Here is a 17,896-nt window from a genome sequence, read left to right on the forward strand (position 1 = left end):
TCGTTCTCTTCCAAGAGTGCGATGAACCGAAATAAAATATCCTGATATCGTTCTGCATTAATGGAGTACTCGAAAAAAAAAATAGGACCGATTATTTTCTTCCACGATATCGCGCACCACACGCCCGACTTCTGCGGGTGTAATTGTTTTTCGTGATAATCGTGGGGATTTTCAGCGCTCCAAATTCTACTGTTTTGGCTGTTTACGTAGCCGTCCAAATAAAACCGTGCTTCATCTTTGAAAAATAACGAATCCATAACATTAATTTCCTCACGCAGAAATTGACGGAACCGTTGAAAATATTGTAGCCGTTTTCTTTGTCGGGCTCAAGAAGTCGATAAGCTGTTTGAATGCGATAAGGTCGTAATTGTAATCGTTTGGTCGCCGGATAAACAGTCGATTTAGACAAATTAATTTCAGCAGACAGTCATCTGATCGATTTATTTGGCGAGGCGACTAATCCGTCTTTGATTTCAGCGACTGTATCTGTATTCAACACCGACGGAGATCTTTTGAGTTCTCGTTATTAACAGTACCGGTCTCTCTAAATTTTGCGACTAACCTTAATACTGATGTTTTGTTAGAAGCTGGTTTATCTGGGTACTTATGGCGAAACACATCTTGCACTGCAACCGCTCATTTCTTATTGAAGTACGACTCAACAATGAAAACACGTTCATCTAGCGAAAACATCATCTTGTCTCTAGCGATACACTGAACGTTATGATTGCATTGTTGTTACTACCGGTAGTGTTCTACTGCGTCGCCGCGATGTTCAGATGTTGGACCAGTTCATTTCACTAACGAGTAGAGGAGTAAGCTTGACTTTTGAAATTTCATGGATGAGTGATTGATAGGTTGCGTTTTTTATGGGACACCCTGTATATATATATATATAAAGGAGGAGGGCTTTTGTTTGATCGGGTTAAACAAAAAAATTACTCGATCAAACGCAACCAATTTTTACCCATGTTTCTTGGCATAACTTTGAAATTTTTTAGATATGTCTCGCAATAAAAATACTTCCTTTACTTCGTACAAGGAAGCAAAAAGGCCGACATCCGTGGCTGAATGGTAGCGTCACGGCATTTTGAGTGGAAGTCCTGAGTCCAGTGAGTTTCAGAGATTCTTGAATAACGAGTTTAACCACTAAACTATTCCGGTAGGTTAAATATTATCGAAGTAATAACATGTAGACATTCCCGGCAAAAATAATGTGAAATTTTCAGCGAAATCGGTTAAGTATTTTTTGAGTTACTAGGGCACATACAAAATTAAGATTGTCTTTTATTAAAAAAAAAAAAAATTTGTAAAATAAATTTAATTTTTTTAGAGATTATATAAAATAAAAACTTTTATTTATTTGCTATATATTTTGTTATATTATTTTTTTTTCTTTTCGGGATAAAGAAGATGGAACGCATAGTATATTTCTGTTATGCTTATATGTTTCACTGATTCTTAAGGTGAAGTAGTAAAACATAACTAAAGAAGGATAAAGTATTTATATATATATATATTTAAAACTGATATATTTTATATCAGAATAAGTATAGATTTTGTGTGTGTGTGTGTGTGTGTGTGTGTGTGTGTGTGTGTATGTATGTGTATATATATATATATATATATATATATATATATATGATGTTTCTTTTTTATTTATACCGTTATATCTGTCCTTCACATCTTTTCTATCGATTGTATAAATATTATATATATATATATATTGTTGTAAATAATTCTTTCATATTACTTTTCAGAAAAGTATATATATTTACATATATAATTTTTGTATAGTACTACAAGTTCTTTAAATTTCTTTTTTTCCTTTATTTATTTATATATACACACACACAAAATCTATACTTATTCTGATATAAAACCTTATTGCAAAAGATTTAGATTTTTTTAAGCTTCTATTATTATTGATGCTTTATTCTACAGCACGAAGGATGTGTAGAGGATAGAATTTTCTTTCATTTTTATTATATCTTTTTGTTAAATCTTTTTTTGTGTAGTAAAACTTGAGTTAATCGAATTTCAAAGGTATAACAGACTGAATCAATTTCCCATTTTGGTAAGATTTTATAGAACACTAGCTGAGCCGGCAAAGCTTCTCTATTGCTAGATTTGAGTATAAATATGGATTAAATGAACACAATTGAAAGTTTGATAAAACATTAAAAAACTGAACATTACAGAACTTCAAAAAATTTAGCCTTTCACTTTTATCCCTTTTCACCCTTATCCCTTTTCTACATTTCACTATTTCCCTTTTCCCTTATTTCCCCCCTTTCCCAACTACTCCCTTATCACCATTTCCTTCCTTCTTATTTTTCTTTTCCCCTTTTCCATTTTTCCTTTTCCCGATTATCCCTTATTCCCTGTTTCTTTTTCCCTTTTTCCTACGCGTAAATCGGTCCAGTAGTTTTTTAATCTATATCTAACAAACATACGAAAATTGCCTTTTATATATATATATATAGAAGTAAAAAATCTGTGTGTATATTTGTTTATTTCGTAACTATCTCGACACCGGAGCCACCTAGCGGATATAGTTTTTGCAAAAATGTTTCTTTTCACGTAACTAATATATATATATATATATATATATGTATTGAATATGAGCCCAATCGGACGATAAATACAATTTTTCTAATTATCTCGACCCCAGCGCCACCTAGCAGGTTTATTTTTTCAAAATTTTTTTCACGTAACTATTATATATTGTTAATATGCACAAAAATATGAGCACACTAACTAAATTAATACAAAAAAACAAACACTGATAAGGTAACAAACACGTAAATAGCCTAAACTAAAACGCCAAAACAAGAAGTTAACCAAAACCAAAATCACAAACTATAAATAAACATAAAATAAGGCGAGATATAAAATAATATCTAAAACAAAAAAAACCCTTGTAAATAAAAATAAAAAGTCGACTGCTATACAACAATTAATCTAAACTACTGCCAAAACTCAGAATGAGTTCATTATGGAATTTTGGAAAATCCCGTGGCAGTCAGTCTCGATCGAATTTATGTCCATGCGACTAGCCTATGGTGCGACGCAAGTGGTCACTGCGGCTGTGCCGCCCATCCGTGCGAATAAATTATTGGCTGATGCAAAAATTTGAATCCGTGCGAATAAATTATTGGCTGATGCAAAAATTTAACGTAGACACATTTTTGTATAATTCAATAATATTTAGTGATGATAGACTTTTATGTAAAACGGTCGTGTGAATTATCCAAACCGGCGATGTTAGAACGATAATAATCACAGATGCATGTCGGAAGCTCATAGATATCACCCTGAGAAAGCGAGCGTTTGGACGGAAATCATCGGTCATTGTATTTTAGGGCCTTTTATTTTAGATGACAATCTTACAGGAGATGCTTACTGCAACTTTTTAGCCGATAGGAGTTAAAAAAATTTCCGAGAAAATTTTGAATAAGAATTAAATAATAACGTACGGTTCCATTTCAGCAAGATGGGGGCACACCACCGCCCATCTTGACTGACAAGTTGTTGGCGGATGGCCGCGTCCGCATAGGGTTGGTGGCAGCGATCAATAGAGGAGCGGTGCTTTCGTTGTTGGAGTGTGGATCATCGTGCGAAGTCCTGTAGCGGCCCGGATAGGAAAGGGTAGTGCTTCAACGGAAGGATTGTCAGACGGATTAACAAACGAGGATACTAGCTCGGGGGCCTCGGCTGCAAGGCTTCGAGTAAGAAATAAGGATCGTACGCTTGCACTCTGGGGAGCCGAGCCGTTTAGGGCTGGGACAGCCCCGTTCAGACCGGGTGGGGTGCTCAGGTGTCTCAACTTCGATGATTCAATGGGAACTTCGTGGGGTACCAGACAGGGGGGAAGAGAAGGCTGTAATTCCAGTAGGGAAGATCCTCTTGGGGGTTCCCTATTTGAGGCGGGGCAGTGGAAAACCGTAGTTTCGGTAGGGGGATCCCTCTACGGGTCCCCTAATTCGAGGTATGGCACTTTAAGAACGTATTCCCGGTGAGGGAATCCTTCTGGGGTTCTCCCGTTTGAGGCGTGGCAATGAAGACCAATTCCCGGCTGCCTGGATGGAGACGTTGCGAACGGTATAACCGGACCCGGTGTTACTGCCCGAGTTGTTTTGAGGCGATAGCATCTCAGAATTGAGTATATGCTTAATTTTGGGTCCGACTGTTGGAGGCGGGATAAAAAAAGTCGAAAAAAAGACGGGGAACCATCTCGTTATTATCTAAGAGCGTGGAAAATATTAAACGAACAATTTTCAAATTGATAGGTACGTCGTAAAGGAACCGTAGAACAGCCCATACGTCTCCAGACCTGTCTCGTCTCGATTTTGGGGTACCTGAGATAACGCTTACAAAACAAAATTTGCCGATATTTAAGAATTGAAAAAAAAGAATAACTGACGAATCTACTTGTGTACCACCGGACATGATACGAGTTATAAACGGATATTAGTTAAGATTAGCGCACTGTCAAGCTATAGGGCAGATATATATTGTAGAACGGTATACTTTAAAAATTTATTTCATTAGTAATTGTTGATATAGCCGTTTAATTTTTTGTTGTATTGTTAATTATTAGTTATTGTTTATTTTTTATTTTTTTTTTGTCTTCAATCATTTGACTGGTTTGATGCAGCTCTCCAAGATTCCCTATCTAGTGCTAGTCGTTTCATTTCAGTATACCCTCTACATCCTACATCCCCAACAATTTGTTTTACATACTCCAAACGTGGCCTGCCTACACAATTTTTCCCTTCTACCTGTCCTTCCAATATTAAAGCGACTATTCCAGGATGCCTTAGTATGTGGCCTATAAGTCTGTCTCTTCTTTTTACTATATTTTTCCAAATGCTTCTTTCTTCATCTATTTGCCGCAATACCTCTTCATTTGTCACTTTATCCACCCATCTGATTTTTAACATTCTCCTATAGCACCGCATTTCAAAAGCTTCTAATCTTTTCTTCTCAGATACTCCGATCGTCCAAGTTTCACTTCCATATAAAGCGACACTCCAAACATACACTTTCAAAAATCTTTTCCTGAGATTTAAATTAATTTTTGATGTAAACAAATTATATTTCTTACTGAAGGCTCGTTTAGCTTGTGCTATTCGGCATTTTATATCGCTCCTGCTTCGTCCATCTTTAGTAATTTTACTTCCCAAATAACAAAATTCTTCTACCTCCATAATCTTTTCTCCTCCTATTTTCACATTCAGTGGTCCATCTTTGTTATTTCTACTACATTTCATCACTTTTGTTTTGTTCTTGTTTATTTTCATGCGATAGTTCTTGCGTAGGACTTCATCTATGCCGTTCATTGTTTCTTCTAAATCCTTTTTACTCTCGGCTAGAATTACTATATCATCAGCAAATCGTAGCATCTTTATCTTTTCACCTTGTACTGTTACTCCGAATCTAAATTGTTCTTTAACATCATTAACTGCTAGTTCCATGTAAAGATTAAAAAGTAACGGAGATAGGGAACATCCTTGTCGGACTCCCTTTCTTATTAGGGCTTCTTTCTTATGTTCTTCAATTGTTATTGTTGCTGTTTGGTTCCTGTACATGTTAGCAATTGTTCTTCTATCTCTGTATTTGAACCCTAATTTTTTTAAAATGCTGAACATTTTATTCCAGTCTACGTTATCGAAAGCCTTTTCTAGGTCTATAAACGCCAAGTATGTCGGTTTGTTTTTCTTTAATCTTCCTTCTACTATTAATCTGAGGCCTAAATTTGCTTCCCTTGTCCCTATACTTTTCCTGAAACCAAATTGGTCTTCTCCTAACACTTCTTCCACTCTCCTCTCAATTCTTCTGTATAGAATTCTAGTTAAGATTTTTGATGTATGACTAGTTAAACTAATTGTTCTGTATTCTTCACATTTATCTGCCCCTGCTTTCTTTGGTATCATAACTATAACACTTTTTTTGAAGTCTGATGGAAATTCCCCTTTTTCATAAATATTACGCACCAGTTTGTATAATCTATCAATCGCTTCCTCACCTGCACTCCGCAGTAATTCTACAGGTATTCCGTGTATGCCAGGAGCTTTTCTGCCATTTAAATCTTTTAATGCTCTCTTAAATTCAGATCTCAGTATTGTTTCTCCCGTTTCATCCTCCTCAACTTCCTCTTCTTCCTCTATAACACCATTTTCTAATTCATTTCCTCCGTATAACTCTTCAATATATTCCACCCATCTATCGACTTTACCTTTCGTATTATATATTGGTGTACCATCTTTGTTTAACACATTATTAGATTTTAATTTATGTACCCCAAAATTTTCCTTAACTTTCATGTATGCTCCGTCTATTTTACCAATGTTCATTTCTCTTTCCACTTCTGAACACTTTTCTTTAATCCACTCTTCTTTATTGTTTAATATTATCAATATTATAGCGTTGTGTATTGTATGTATTATGAATGAAAACGCAATAAAATTGTTCACGCAGCTCGTTTTATTGTTAACATAATTTTTACGTAATTACAAATTTGAATGTTTATAATTCGATAACAGTAACACGAGTCTCACCATTGCTTTTGTAGTAAAATTTTTAATCGAAATCATGTCCCATATGTCCACCTTCAGATTTAAAAAAAAAAATTAAGTTTAATTCAATATGGCGAACAAAAATTACAAATTCACCATAATGTAGACTTTTTTTAATTATGGAGAACCTCATTTCTTTCTGCCTCCAAATACCTCTCAGATATGCCATATAAAACTGTTTTCATACTTACTCGGTAAGTATGATATATTACCCGGTATATTTGGATAACATTGAATTAATTTCAGATTAAATTTGGTTTTTTTAATATATAATTTATTAGATACAGCTATTAAAAATAAATAATTATATTAAAAAAAAATTATTTAGTACATTTTTATTAATATTATTATAGAAGATTGTGAGAGAATTTTAAGAAATTTACGATAGGAGAGAATTTAATCTTATTATATACTCTAGATGTCATTATTTAAATTTAATGGTGTGTAATATAAGATAAAATATTTATTCTTCATTGCGAGATTTATCCCTAATAAATTTATTTAGCTATCCAATCGTAATCCTTAGGATTCTTAAGGATCTATAAATTCTTTGATGTGTTGATAAATTTATTTTATTATTATTATTTTAAAATACTCTAGGGATTTTATTATTTATTTTATATATATTTTTTTTAATATCTTTAAAAGCCTAAAAAAAATATTTTTTTGGAAAATTTCTTTTGAGAAATAAACCCAAAACATTTTCTTTTCTAGTGAAAATTTTTCTGAAAGAAAAATACTATTTATAAATTTTAAATGTATTTTTCCTAAAAAAATTATTTCCATTTTAATTTTTTTTCCGTTTGTCTTCTACGGCCACATTAAAACAACTACACATTGAATTTTACTTTCCTGTATAAATCTCGGTATAGCAGAGCTATAGCTCTTTTTTTTTCATTTTTTGTTTTAAAAAAAAAGTGGTGGGGAATTCCATTTACAGACATCTAAGCAGTGTCGAGCTTACTAACAGGTTGCACAAGATGTTATTAATATGCGTATGTAACCTGCGCACTACCGACTAAATTCTCTGGAATAGTCAAGGCATCTCATCAGGGAGGGGGAGCTCACCCACACACACAAAACCATACGCCAATCATATTACAAGAAATAATTCTAATACAGTAACAATAATTATAATACAGTAATCAACATAATACAAATCACTATTTAGAAAAAAAAAAAATCAGTGTAGTACAACCTCTATACAAAAACCAGGTACCCTTGTACAGAAACAACTAGAACATTATACAAATACAATATACACGGTACAACCAGAATCTACTTAAGCTAGGTAAAACAAGGATCGCCCACGAGAAGGACGATATGATATATCGTTGAAAAGTTCTCAATGAGGGCTTATTACAGCAGTTAACAAAAAGTCCAAAATCCAATTTTTTGGATTTTTGTCTGCTTCTGGTCTAGTCGACTGCAATCAAAGGGGGAAATTCAAAATTTCAACATTCTCTGGCAAATCGTTTTTGAGTTATAAGAGATAAATACGTACGTATGTACGTATATACGTTATACCAAAACGAAAATGAATATTTTCGTTGAAATCTGAAAACCGAAAATTTTCGCGATTACGATACTTTAACAAATACGATTACAAAAACAAGGTAATCATCCCAACTCCATAGGGAAAGACACCCGCCTAGTGACGGTCCGGTCGCCACCCCCCTCCACGTCTAGTAATATAGTGTGGTCAATACATATGAAAGTGATGAAAATTTTTTTAATATTAATAAAAAGTATTAAAGGCTAAACTCCGTGATTAAATAGGTAGCTTCAAGCCATTTCGTGCGGAAGTCCCGGGTTTGAATCCCGGTCAGGCATAGCGTATTGTTATACGCAACAAATTTCCAGCCGGGCTATTGATCGTACCTGTTGACACCTGTCCTTTCATACAAATAAACAACAGAAAAAAGCTCATAAAAGTGTATATATTTATAAATAAAAGACCATATTTTTGTCAGGTTTTATCTTTCCTGCCAGATATATTTCTACGTTAAATACAGGGGGTCCCATATAAAACGCAACCCAACCTTATATTGGTAGGTATTGAAATAATAAAAAGGCATGTGTAAATGTAAATGTAATTTTTATTATTACCATTCATTACCTTACATTTAGAGTAAATGTTGAAAGTGGCCGTCATCTTCTTGAATACAACCTTCAATTCTTTTTACAGCGTTTCTTGCAACTTTTTTCAAAGTTTGTGGCTGGATATTTAATACAGCTTGTTCAATATTAACTTTCAATCGTTCAAGTGTTCGTGGTTTGTCGCTGTAGGCTTTTTCTTTGAGGTAAAAAAAATCCGCCGCAGTCAAATCTGGAGATCTTGGTGGCCATAAGCCGATAACACGATTACCGAAGAATTCCTCGACGAAATCAGAAGTTGAACCTGCGTATTGCGATGTCGCACCGTCATGTTGTAGCCATCAGTGTCTGTCTTCCTCTTCCAAGAGTGCGATGAATTGAAATAAAATATCCTGATATCGTTCTGCATTAATGGTGTACTCGAAAACATATGACCGATTACTTTCTTCCGCGATATCGCGCACCACACGCCCGACTTCTGCGGGTGTAACTGTTTTTCGTGATAAACGTGGGGATTTTCAGCGCTCCAAATTCTACTGTTTTGGCTGTTTACGTAGCCATCCAAATGAAACCGCGCTTCATCGGTCAAAAATAACGAATCCATAACATTATTTCCACCACGCAGAAATCGACGTTGACGATATTTTAGCCGTTTTTCTTTGTCGGGCTCAAGAAGTCGATGAACCGTTTGAATGCGATAAGGTCGTAATTGTAATCGTTCGGTCGCCCGATGAACGGTCGATTTAGACAAATTAATTTCAGCAGACAAACGTCTGATGGATTTATTTGGCGAGGAGAGTAATCGGTCTTTGATCTCACTGACTGTATCTGTATTCAACACTGACGCAGATCTTTTGTGTTCCTTGTTATTAACAGAACCGGTCTCTCTAAATTTTGCGACTAACCTTAATATTGATGTTTTGTTAGGAGCTGGTTTATCTGGGTACTTATAGCGAAACAGATCTTGCACTGCAACCGCTGATTTTGTGCTGAAGTACGACTCGATAATGAAAACACGTCCATCTAGCGAAAACACCATCTTGTCTCTAGCAATACACTGAACGTTATGATTGCATTGTTGTTACTATCGGTAGTGTTCTACTGCGTCGCCGCGATGTTCAGATGTTGGACGAGTCCATTTCAGTAACGAGTAAGGGAGTAAGCTTGACTTTTGAAATTTCATGGATGAGTGATTGATGATGGGTTGCGTTTTATATGGGACACCCTGTGTGTACAACTTAATACGGTATTAATAATCAGCGTCTTATAAATAAAGGTTGATCATATTTATAGAGTTTTATTGTTTTTATGGGAAACTGTACTTTTTTTTGGGACGGAGGTGGAAATGCATTTACGCACGAAGTGTCGGACTCCTGTTGGTGGTCTTATCCAACCGCCATCAACAGACTACTGACTACAGCCACCCCCGTTTTGAGTAACCCTACGCATCCCGGAATCACCCCGAGGTATTACTTCGAGATGTATAGGCCCCCTTACGAACTAACTCGTACCAACAACACGTCTCGAATGCTCAGTCATAAAAGTGAAATCACAAAACTAGTAACAGGTCAATGTATCGGAACTAAGTAGAAGTCTGCGACTCAACATATTTCTATTACTGTCAACCTTATTGGTAATAATGGATAAAACTTTGCCTCCTGCTCGGTTTTCTTTTTCACGACTGCCCTGATAAACGTGGTCACGACAGCCCAGGACGTCTCACTTCTTTTCTGTCTTTATAATGGCATGATTATTATGTTATAACTCGAAACGGCGCATTAAATGGGAGCAAAGTTGTAAAATTGTAATCTATAAGCGGAAAATTTTCTCCCGTTTTAAACACATGCATCACCAACTGAAAAACAAACAATTATTATAATTAACTTTTGATGAAATCATATTCTAATTATCATTGATGAACTCAATCTGAAAACATTTGAAAATTTTTGACATAAGTAAACAACCTTTCATACGAAGTTTTGAGTATCAACATGGAGATGTCAGCACTCAACAACAAAGGTTAGGGATTGTATTCGCGCATGCGTTGAAAGGTACTCACTAAAATTTCAGCCATTTTAGACGTTCAGTTGTTTGATAATCGTTTGAGTAAGTTATTGTGAGTGTTTTTGTGAAAATGGAAAAAAATCGAATATCGTGTCGTGATTTTCAATTGAAAGGCAATACGTCTAAAAAGTTGAAAGGTGGACGCTGTTTACGCGGATTCTGTTCCATCATTTGCCACCGTGAAAATATAGGTGGCTGAATTTAAACATAATCGTACCAGCTTGCTTGATGATGAGCGTTCCGGACGGCCAAAAACTGCAACCAACACCAATATCATCGAAAAAGTTCACCAAACGGTACTGGACGACCGAGGAATTAAGGTTAGAGAGATAACAGAGGGTATGGGCATATCGAAAAAACGTGTTTATCATAAATTAACTGAAGAATTTGATATGCGTAAGCTATGCGTGCGTTGGGTATCGCGTTTGCTCACTTTGGACCGAAAAACGCATTCGAAGGAATATTTCCAAGGCCCTGCTGGAGCAGTTTAAGCAAAGCGAGTCAGATTTTTTGCGTCGATTCATAACTGTATATGAAACGTGGATCCATCTCTACACTCCTGAGACAAAACAGTGGACTACAAAGGTGTAACCTGATCCGAAAAAGGTGAAGACGGTTTCATCGGGCGGAAAGGTCATGACGACTGTTTTGTTTTTGGGATTGTAATGGAATTTTTTATATCGATTATTTAAAAAAAGGTAAAAAAATAACGGAATAGTATTACGCATCATTACTTGACAAACTGAAGACAGAAATTGCAAAAAAACGACCACATTTAACGAAGAAGGAAATGCTTTTCCATGAAGACAATGCGCTTGCTCACACTTCGACAGTTGCCATGGCTAAGATTGACGAATTGTACTTTGAATTGGTTAATTACTCATCGTATTCACGAGATGTGGTACCAAGCGACTTTTTCTTGTTTCCTTACTTTAAAGTTTCGCTTGGAGGAAAAAAAGTTTCATCGGACAAGGAGGTTACCCCATTTGTAAAAGCCTATTTTGCGGAGAAAGACGCCAGCTACTATTTCGAATTATTACTGATGTTAGAACATCACTAGAAAATGTGTATCTACTTGAAAGGAGATTTCGTTGAGAAATAAAACTACATTTGACAGAAAAAAATATGTCTTTCTATGTAAGACTCGGCAGACTCTCGGCAATTAAGAAATGCTATAAATAGGAAGTGCAAACTGGCGAAAGAAGAGTGGATTAAAGAAAAGTGTTCAGAAGTGGAAAGAGAAATGAACATTGGTAAAATATATGGAGCATACAGGAAAGTTAAGGAAAATTTTGGGGTACATAAATTAAAATCTAATAATGTGTTAAACAAAGATGGTACACCAATATATAATACGAAAGGTAAAGTCGATAGATGGGTGGAATATATTGAAGAGTTATACGGAGGAAATTAATTAGAAAATGGTGTTATAGAGGAAGAAGAGGAAGTTGAGGAGGATGAAATGGGAGAAACAATACTGAGATCTGAATTTAAGAGAGCATTAAAAGATTTAAATGGCAGAAAGGCTCCTGGAATAGACGGAATACCTGTGGAATTACTGCGCAGTACAGGTGAGGAAGCGATTGATAGATTATACAAACTGGTGTGTAATATTTATGAAAATGGGGAATTTCCGTCAGACTTCAAAAAAAGTGTTATAATCAAGATACCAAAGAAAGTAGGGCAGATAAATGTGAAGAATACAGAACAATTAGTTTAACTAGTCATACATCAAAAATCTTAACTAGAATTCTATACAGAAGAATTGAGAGGAGAGTGGAAGAAGTGTTAGGAGAAGACCAATTTGGTTTCAGGAAAAGTATAGGGACAAGGGAAGGAATTTTAGGCCTCAGATTAATAGTAGAAGGAAGATTAAAGAAAAACAAACCAACATACTTGGCGTTTATAGACCTAGAAAAGGCATTCGATAAAGTAGACTGGAATAAAATGTTCAGCATTTTAAAAAAATTAGGGTTCAAATACAGAGATAGAAGAACAATTGCTAACATGTACAGGAACCAAACAGCAACTGTAACAATTGAAGAACATAAGAAAGAAGCCCTAATAAGAAAGGGAGTCCGACAAGGATGTTCCCTATCTCCGTTACTTTTTAATCTTTACATGGAACTAGCAGTTAATGATGTTAAAGAACAATTTAGATTCGGGGTAACAGTACAAGGTGAAAAGATAAAGATGCTACGATTTGCTGATGATATAGTAATTCTAGCCGAGAGTAAAAAGGATTTAGAAGAAACAATGGACGGCATAGATGAAGTCCTACGCAAGAACTATCGCATGAAAATAAACAAGAACAAAACAAAAGTAATGAAATGCAGTAGAAATAACAAAGATGGACTACTGAATGTGAAAATAGGAGGAGAAAAGATTACGGAGGTAGAAGAATTTTGTTATTTGGGAAGTAAAATTACTAAAGATGGACGAAGCAGGAGCGATATAAAATGCCGAATAGCACAAGCTAAGCGAGCCTTCAGTAAGAAATATAATTCGTTTACATCAAAAATTAATTTAAATCTCAGGAAAAGATTTTTGAAAGTGTATGTTTGGAGTGTCGCTTTATATGGAAGTGAAACTTGGACGATCGGAGTATCTGAGAAGAAAAGATTAGAAGCTTTTGAAATGCGGTGCTATAGGAGAATGTTAAAAATCAGATGGGTGGATAAAGTGACAAATGAAGAGGTATTGCGGCAAATAGATGAAGGAAGATGCATTTGGAAAAATATAGTTAAAAGAAGAGACAGACTTATAGGCCACATACTAAGGCATCCTGGAATAGTCGCTTTAATTTTGGAAGGACAGGTAGAAGGGAAAAATTGTGTAGGCAGGCCACGTTTGGAATATGTAAAAGAAATTGTTGGGGATGTAGGATGTAGAGGGTATACTGAAATGAAACGACTAGCACTAGATAGGGAATTTTGGAGAGCTGCATCAAACCAGTCAAATGACTGAAGACAAAAAAAAAAAAAAAATGTAAGACTCGAAACATTTTAGACAACCTAGGTAAAATAGTATATTTCTTTCATATAAAATCGGTTTATAGTTTAGAATATATTATATGATAAATGGAATAAGATTTAAAATTTTTTAATTTTTTTATTTACTTACGATTAGGAGTAAAACCAGTGACGAAATAAGGACATGGTGTATAAGCAGTTGTTCCTGCTTGTGTATCCATCCAACATGACCATCCATCAAAAGTCCCTTTACAGAACAGTCCTAAAAAATAAAAATAAAAATTTATAAAAAAAGAGTTCTAAAAATAGATCTTAAAAATTGAAAACATGTACAAAAAGTCAAGACAATACTTGATAATAAAATATTAACATTTTTATTAAAAATGGAAGTATTTTTTTATATAAGCTGAAAATATTTTTATGGAATAAACTTAAATTAGGATACAACAGATAAGTAATATGTGTAAAAGTATTAAAATACTCTTATCAGAAATTAAGGCGTGCTTAAACTATCTGTAAATTAATCCACCTACCAATAAAGAGTCTTCTTACAAAATCATAGGGAAATAAAAAAAAATTGAACAACTTTTTTCATATAATAGAAAATAACGGATATAAAAATAATAATGACCAAAAATAAAAAAAGCTGAAATAAAAAAAAAAATAAATAAACCAAAAGGAAATAAAAAAGAAGGTTTGGTTTACTTGGAATTTCTCCCACCACCACCCCATTCGGACGTCCTAAAGCATAAGACCAAATATCTGTACCACAAACGGTTACTGAGTCTCGAAAAAATTTAGCGATCAGTGTCCTAACTAGCTGTTATCCGTCTTAAATTCACTAAAATAATAATACACAAAACTTGAAAAATTAGACCCGCGATATAAAAAAACCCTTTTTAAAAAACCAAGCCCGATTAGAATCATCCAGCAGCAAGGGACTCTGTCCAGGTTCTGCGATAAAGTAGGGAGTAATAAACTCCCGCCAACTTTGCATTCCATTCCAACTAGCTGTTAGAGCTAACCTAAAAGAGTGAGCGGAATAAGCTTGGTACCATTCACAAGTCGCTTGCGTGTCTCACGGCCCACTTTTCATATATCACTAAATTGGGTAGCCGTATCCAGTCAACTACTAAAACATATGTGACTATCAATAATTAAATTTATCTCGTCAAAGACAGCGATTCGCTGCTACGCCTAGGCCACTGAATGCCAGCAATTACCTGTCCAACATTAAAGCGCTTGGAGCCTAAATCTGGCTGGTAGCTAGCCATATCTCTCGGTTAGCTTCCTACAGCAGCAAGGTAGGAGTATTTTCCCTTAGGCAAATTACTGATATCGGTTGAACAAAGCAACCGCATCAAGGAACTCCCAATGGGGCTCTCGCCACATTGACTCGCCGCTTGTGAGTGGCCAATTTTCTCCTTGACCTCTAAGTTCCAGGGTGGCGTGTGTTCTGGCTCCCCCTAAGAGCTGGGCAGTCGAACATCATGTGTTCATTCGACTGGACCTCCCCGCAGATGCACAGCTCATCAGCTGCCAGGCGGAACCGAAACAAATATTAGTTTAAATTTACACGGTTGGAGAGCACTCGGGCTCCCGTTGAGCTTAAAAACGAAGGAGAGACATAATATCCCCCCAAATCCTGTACAAACTTATATAAAAACGAAGGAGAGACATAATATCCCCCCAAATCCTGTATAAACTTATATAAAAACGAAGGAGAGACATAATATCCCCCCAAATCCTGTATAAACTTATATAAAAACGAAGGAGAGACATAATATCCCCCCAAATCCTGTATAAACTTATATAAAAACGAAGGAGAGACATAATATCCCCCCAAATCCTGTATAAACTTATATAAAAACGAAGGAGAGACATAATAGCCCCCCAAATCCTGTATAAACTTATATAAAAACGAAGGAGAGACATAATATCCCCCCAAATCCTGTATAAACTTATATAAAAACGAAGGAGAGACATAATATCCCCCCAAATCCTGTATAAACTTATATAAAAACGAAGGAGAGACATAATATCCCCCCAAATCCTGTATAAACTTATATAAAAACGAAGGAGAGACATAATAGCCCCCCAAATCCTGTATAAACTTATATAAAAACGAAGGAGAGACATAATATCCCCCCAAATCCTGTATAAACTTATATAAAAACGAAGGAGAGACATAATATCCCCCCAAATCCTGTATAAACTTATATAAGGATCTTCCCTTAGTCGTAGCGTGGAATTCTTGCTCCCATGCTTCAACCGCTAGGGTATAAAGTTTCCTCCACAGTAAAGAAGGTTTACCCGATTAAAGAATTCCTCAATAAATGTAATATGAAAGGCTGTAAATACAAATAATATACTTAAGAAGATTTTTAATAACAGCATAGAAGAAAGCGATAGAAACAATATAATCATGAAGTTCCTCTGGGACTTTCATAACTCCGTTAAAGCCACTGCTGGCAAGGAACGGAGGGGGTGGTGTAGCGACCTGACACGCTACGAGTTTGGGATCTTCTCCCCTCGGGGGGGAATTGAGATGGGACTTTCATAAACTATTATATTCGTAAAAAAAATGGAAACAATTGTATCAACATGTATCATAAAATGGTCTGTTTGCGAGTTATGGCAGGTGAAAGATTTCGATCGGATTTCAGCTACCCCGGTGAAATGAGATCGTTCTGAAATTTTTTGGACATAATTAAGGGACAGAATTAATAACTTCTTATGTATTGATACTTTAAAATCATTTTACTATTTCTTTAACTTCTCTGTAACAAATGAAGATATCAATTTGAATTTTGGTTTGTGTAATCTTTTTTTTTTTTTGTCTTCAGTCATTTGACTGGTTTGATGCAGCTCTCCAAGATTCCCTATCTAGTGCTAGTCGTTTCATTTCAGTATACCCTCTACATCCTACATCCCCAACAATTTGTTTTACATACTCCAAACATGGCCTGCCTACACAATTTTTCCCTTCTACCTGTCCTTCCAATATTAAAGCGACTATTCCAGGATGCCTTAGTATGTGGCCTATAAGTCTGTCTCTTCTTTTAACTATATTTTTCCAAATGCTTCTTTCTTCATCTATTTGCCGCAATACCTCTTCATTTGTCACTTTATCCACCCATCTGATTTTTAACATTCTCCTGTAGCACCACATTTCAAAAGCTTCTAATCTTTTCTTCTCAGATACTCCGATTGTCCAAGTTTCACTTCCATATAAAGCGACACTCCAAACATACACTTTCAAAAATCTTTTCCTGACATTTAAATTAATTTTTGATGTAAACAAATTATATTTCTTACTGAAGGCTCGTTTAGCTTGTGCTATTCGGCATTTTATATCGCTCCTGCTTCGTCCATCTTTAGTAATTTTACTTCCCAAATAACAAAATTCTTCTACCTCCATAATCTTTTCTCCTCCTATTTTCACATTCAGCGGTCCATCTTTGTTATTTCTACTACATTTCATTACTTTTGTTTTGTGTAGTTTGTTTTGTTTTGTGTAATCTGTATGTAGAAATCTAAATATTAATTTCTAAATTTTATGAAATTCGACCTTGAAAGAGGTGAACAAATTTTGAACAATGATTGCAAATTTTTCACATTTTCGATTATATTATGAAACAGGGCTTGCAATTATTCTTCAAATAAATATCTAACAATCATTTTCGGGTTGTTTTAAATTTCTATTTTTTAACGGGTGTGACGGTGTAACCGTGGCACAACCAGCTCAGCCAGCTCAGCCACAGCCACTGTTACTGTATGTGTGACGTGAATGGCTGTATCTTTCCTTATTTTTCTGTTTAGTCTCCGAAACTACGGTAATGTATTACTTATGAGGATAATATACGTATATGAATGTAAATGAAGTGTAGTCTTGTACAGTTTCAGGTCGACTATTACTGAGCTGTGTCGTTAATTGAAACCCAACCACCAAAGAATATCGGTATCCTCGACTGGTTGAACCACCTGCTTTTTTTTTCTATGCTGTTTAGCCTCCGGAACCACCGTATGGTATTACTTCAGAGGATGATATGTATGAATGTAAATGAAGTGTAGTCTTGTAAAGTCTCAGGTCGACCATTCCTGAGATGTGTGGTTAATTGAAACCCAACTACCTAAGATTACCGGTATCCTCGACTGGCTGCTCCTGCCTCTGGTTATTTG

At 35.3% G+C, this 17,896-nt stretch overlaps 1 protein-coding gene across 3 annotated transcripts in view; it reads right to left on the reverse strand.

Annotated features, from left to right (window-relative positions):
* Positions 1 to 17,896, reverse strand: part of LOC142333791 (calcitonin gene-related peptide type 1 receptor-like) — a 980,405-nt gene that overhangs the window by 298,593 nt on the left and 663,916 nt on the right. For all 3 annotated transcript variants that reach the window (XM_075381308.1, XM_075381307.1, XM_075381306.1), the window contains exon 3: positions 13,866 to 13,976. In XM_075381308.1, coding sequence (XP_075237423.1) covers positions 13,866 to 13,976 — 111 coding nt within the window. The remainder of the gene's footprint in view (positions 1 to 13,865; positions 13,977 to 17,896) is intronic.

Source organism: Lycorma delicatula, chromosome 13, assembly GCF_047948215.1.
Source record: "Lycorma delicatula isolate Av1 chromosome 13, ASM4794821v1, whole genome shotgun sequence".
NCBI classification, from domain to species: domain Eukaryota; kingdom Metazoa; phylum Arthropoda; class Insecta; order Hemiptera; family Fulgoridae; genus Lycorma; species Lycorma delicatula.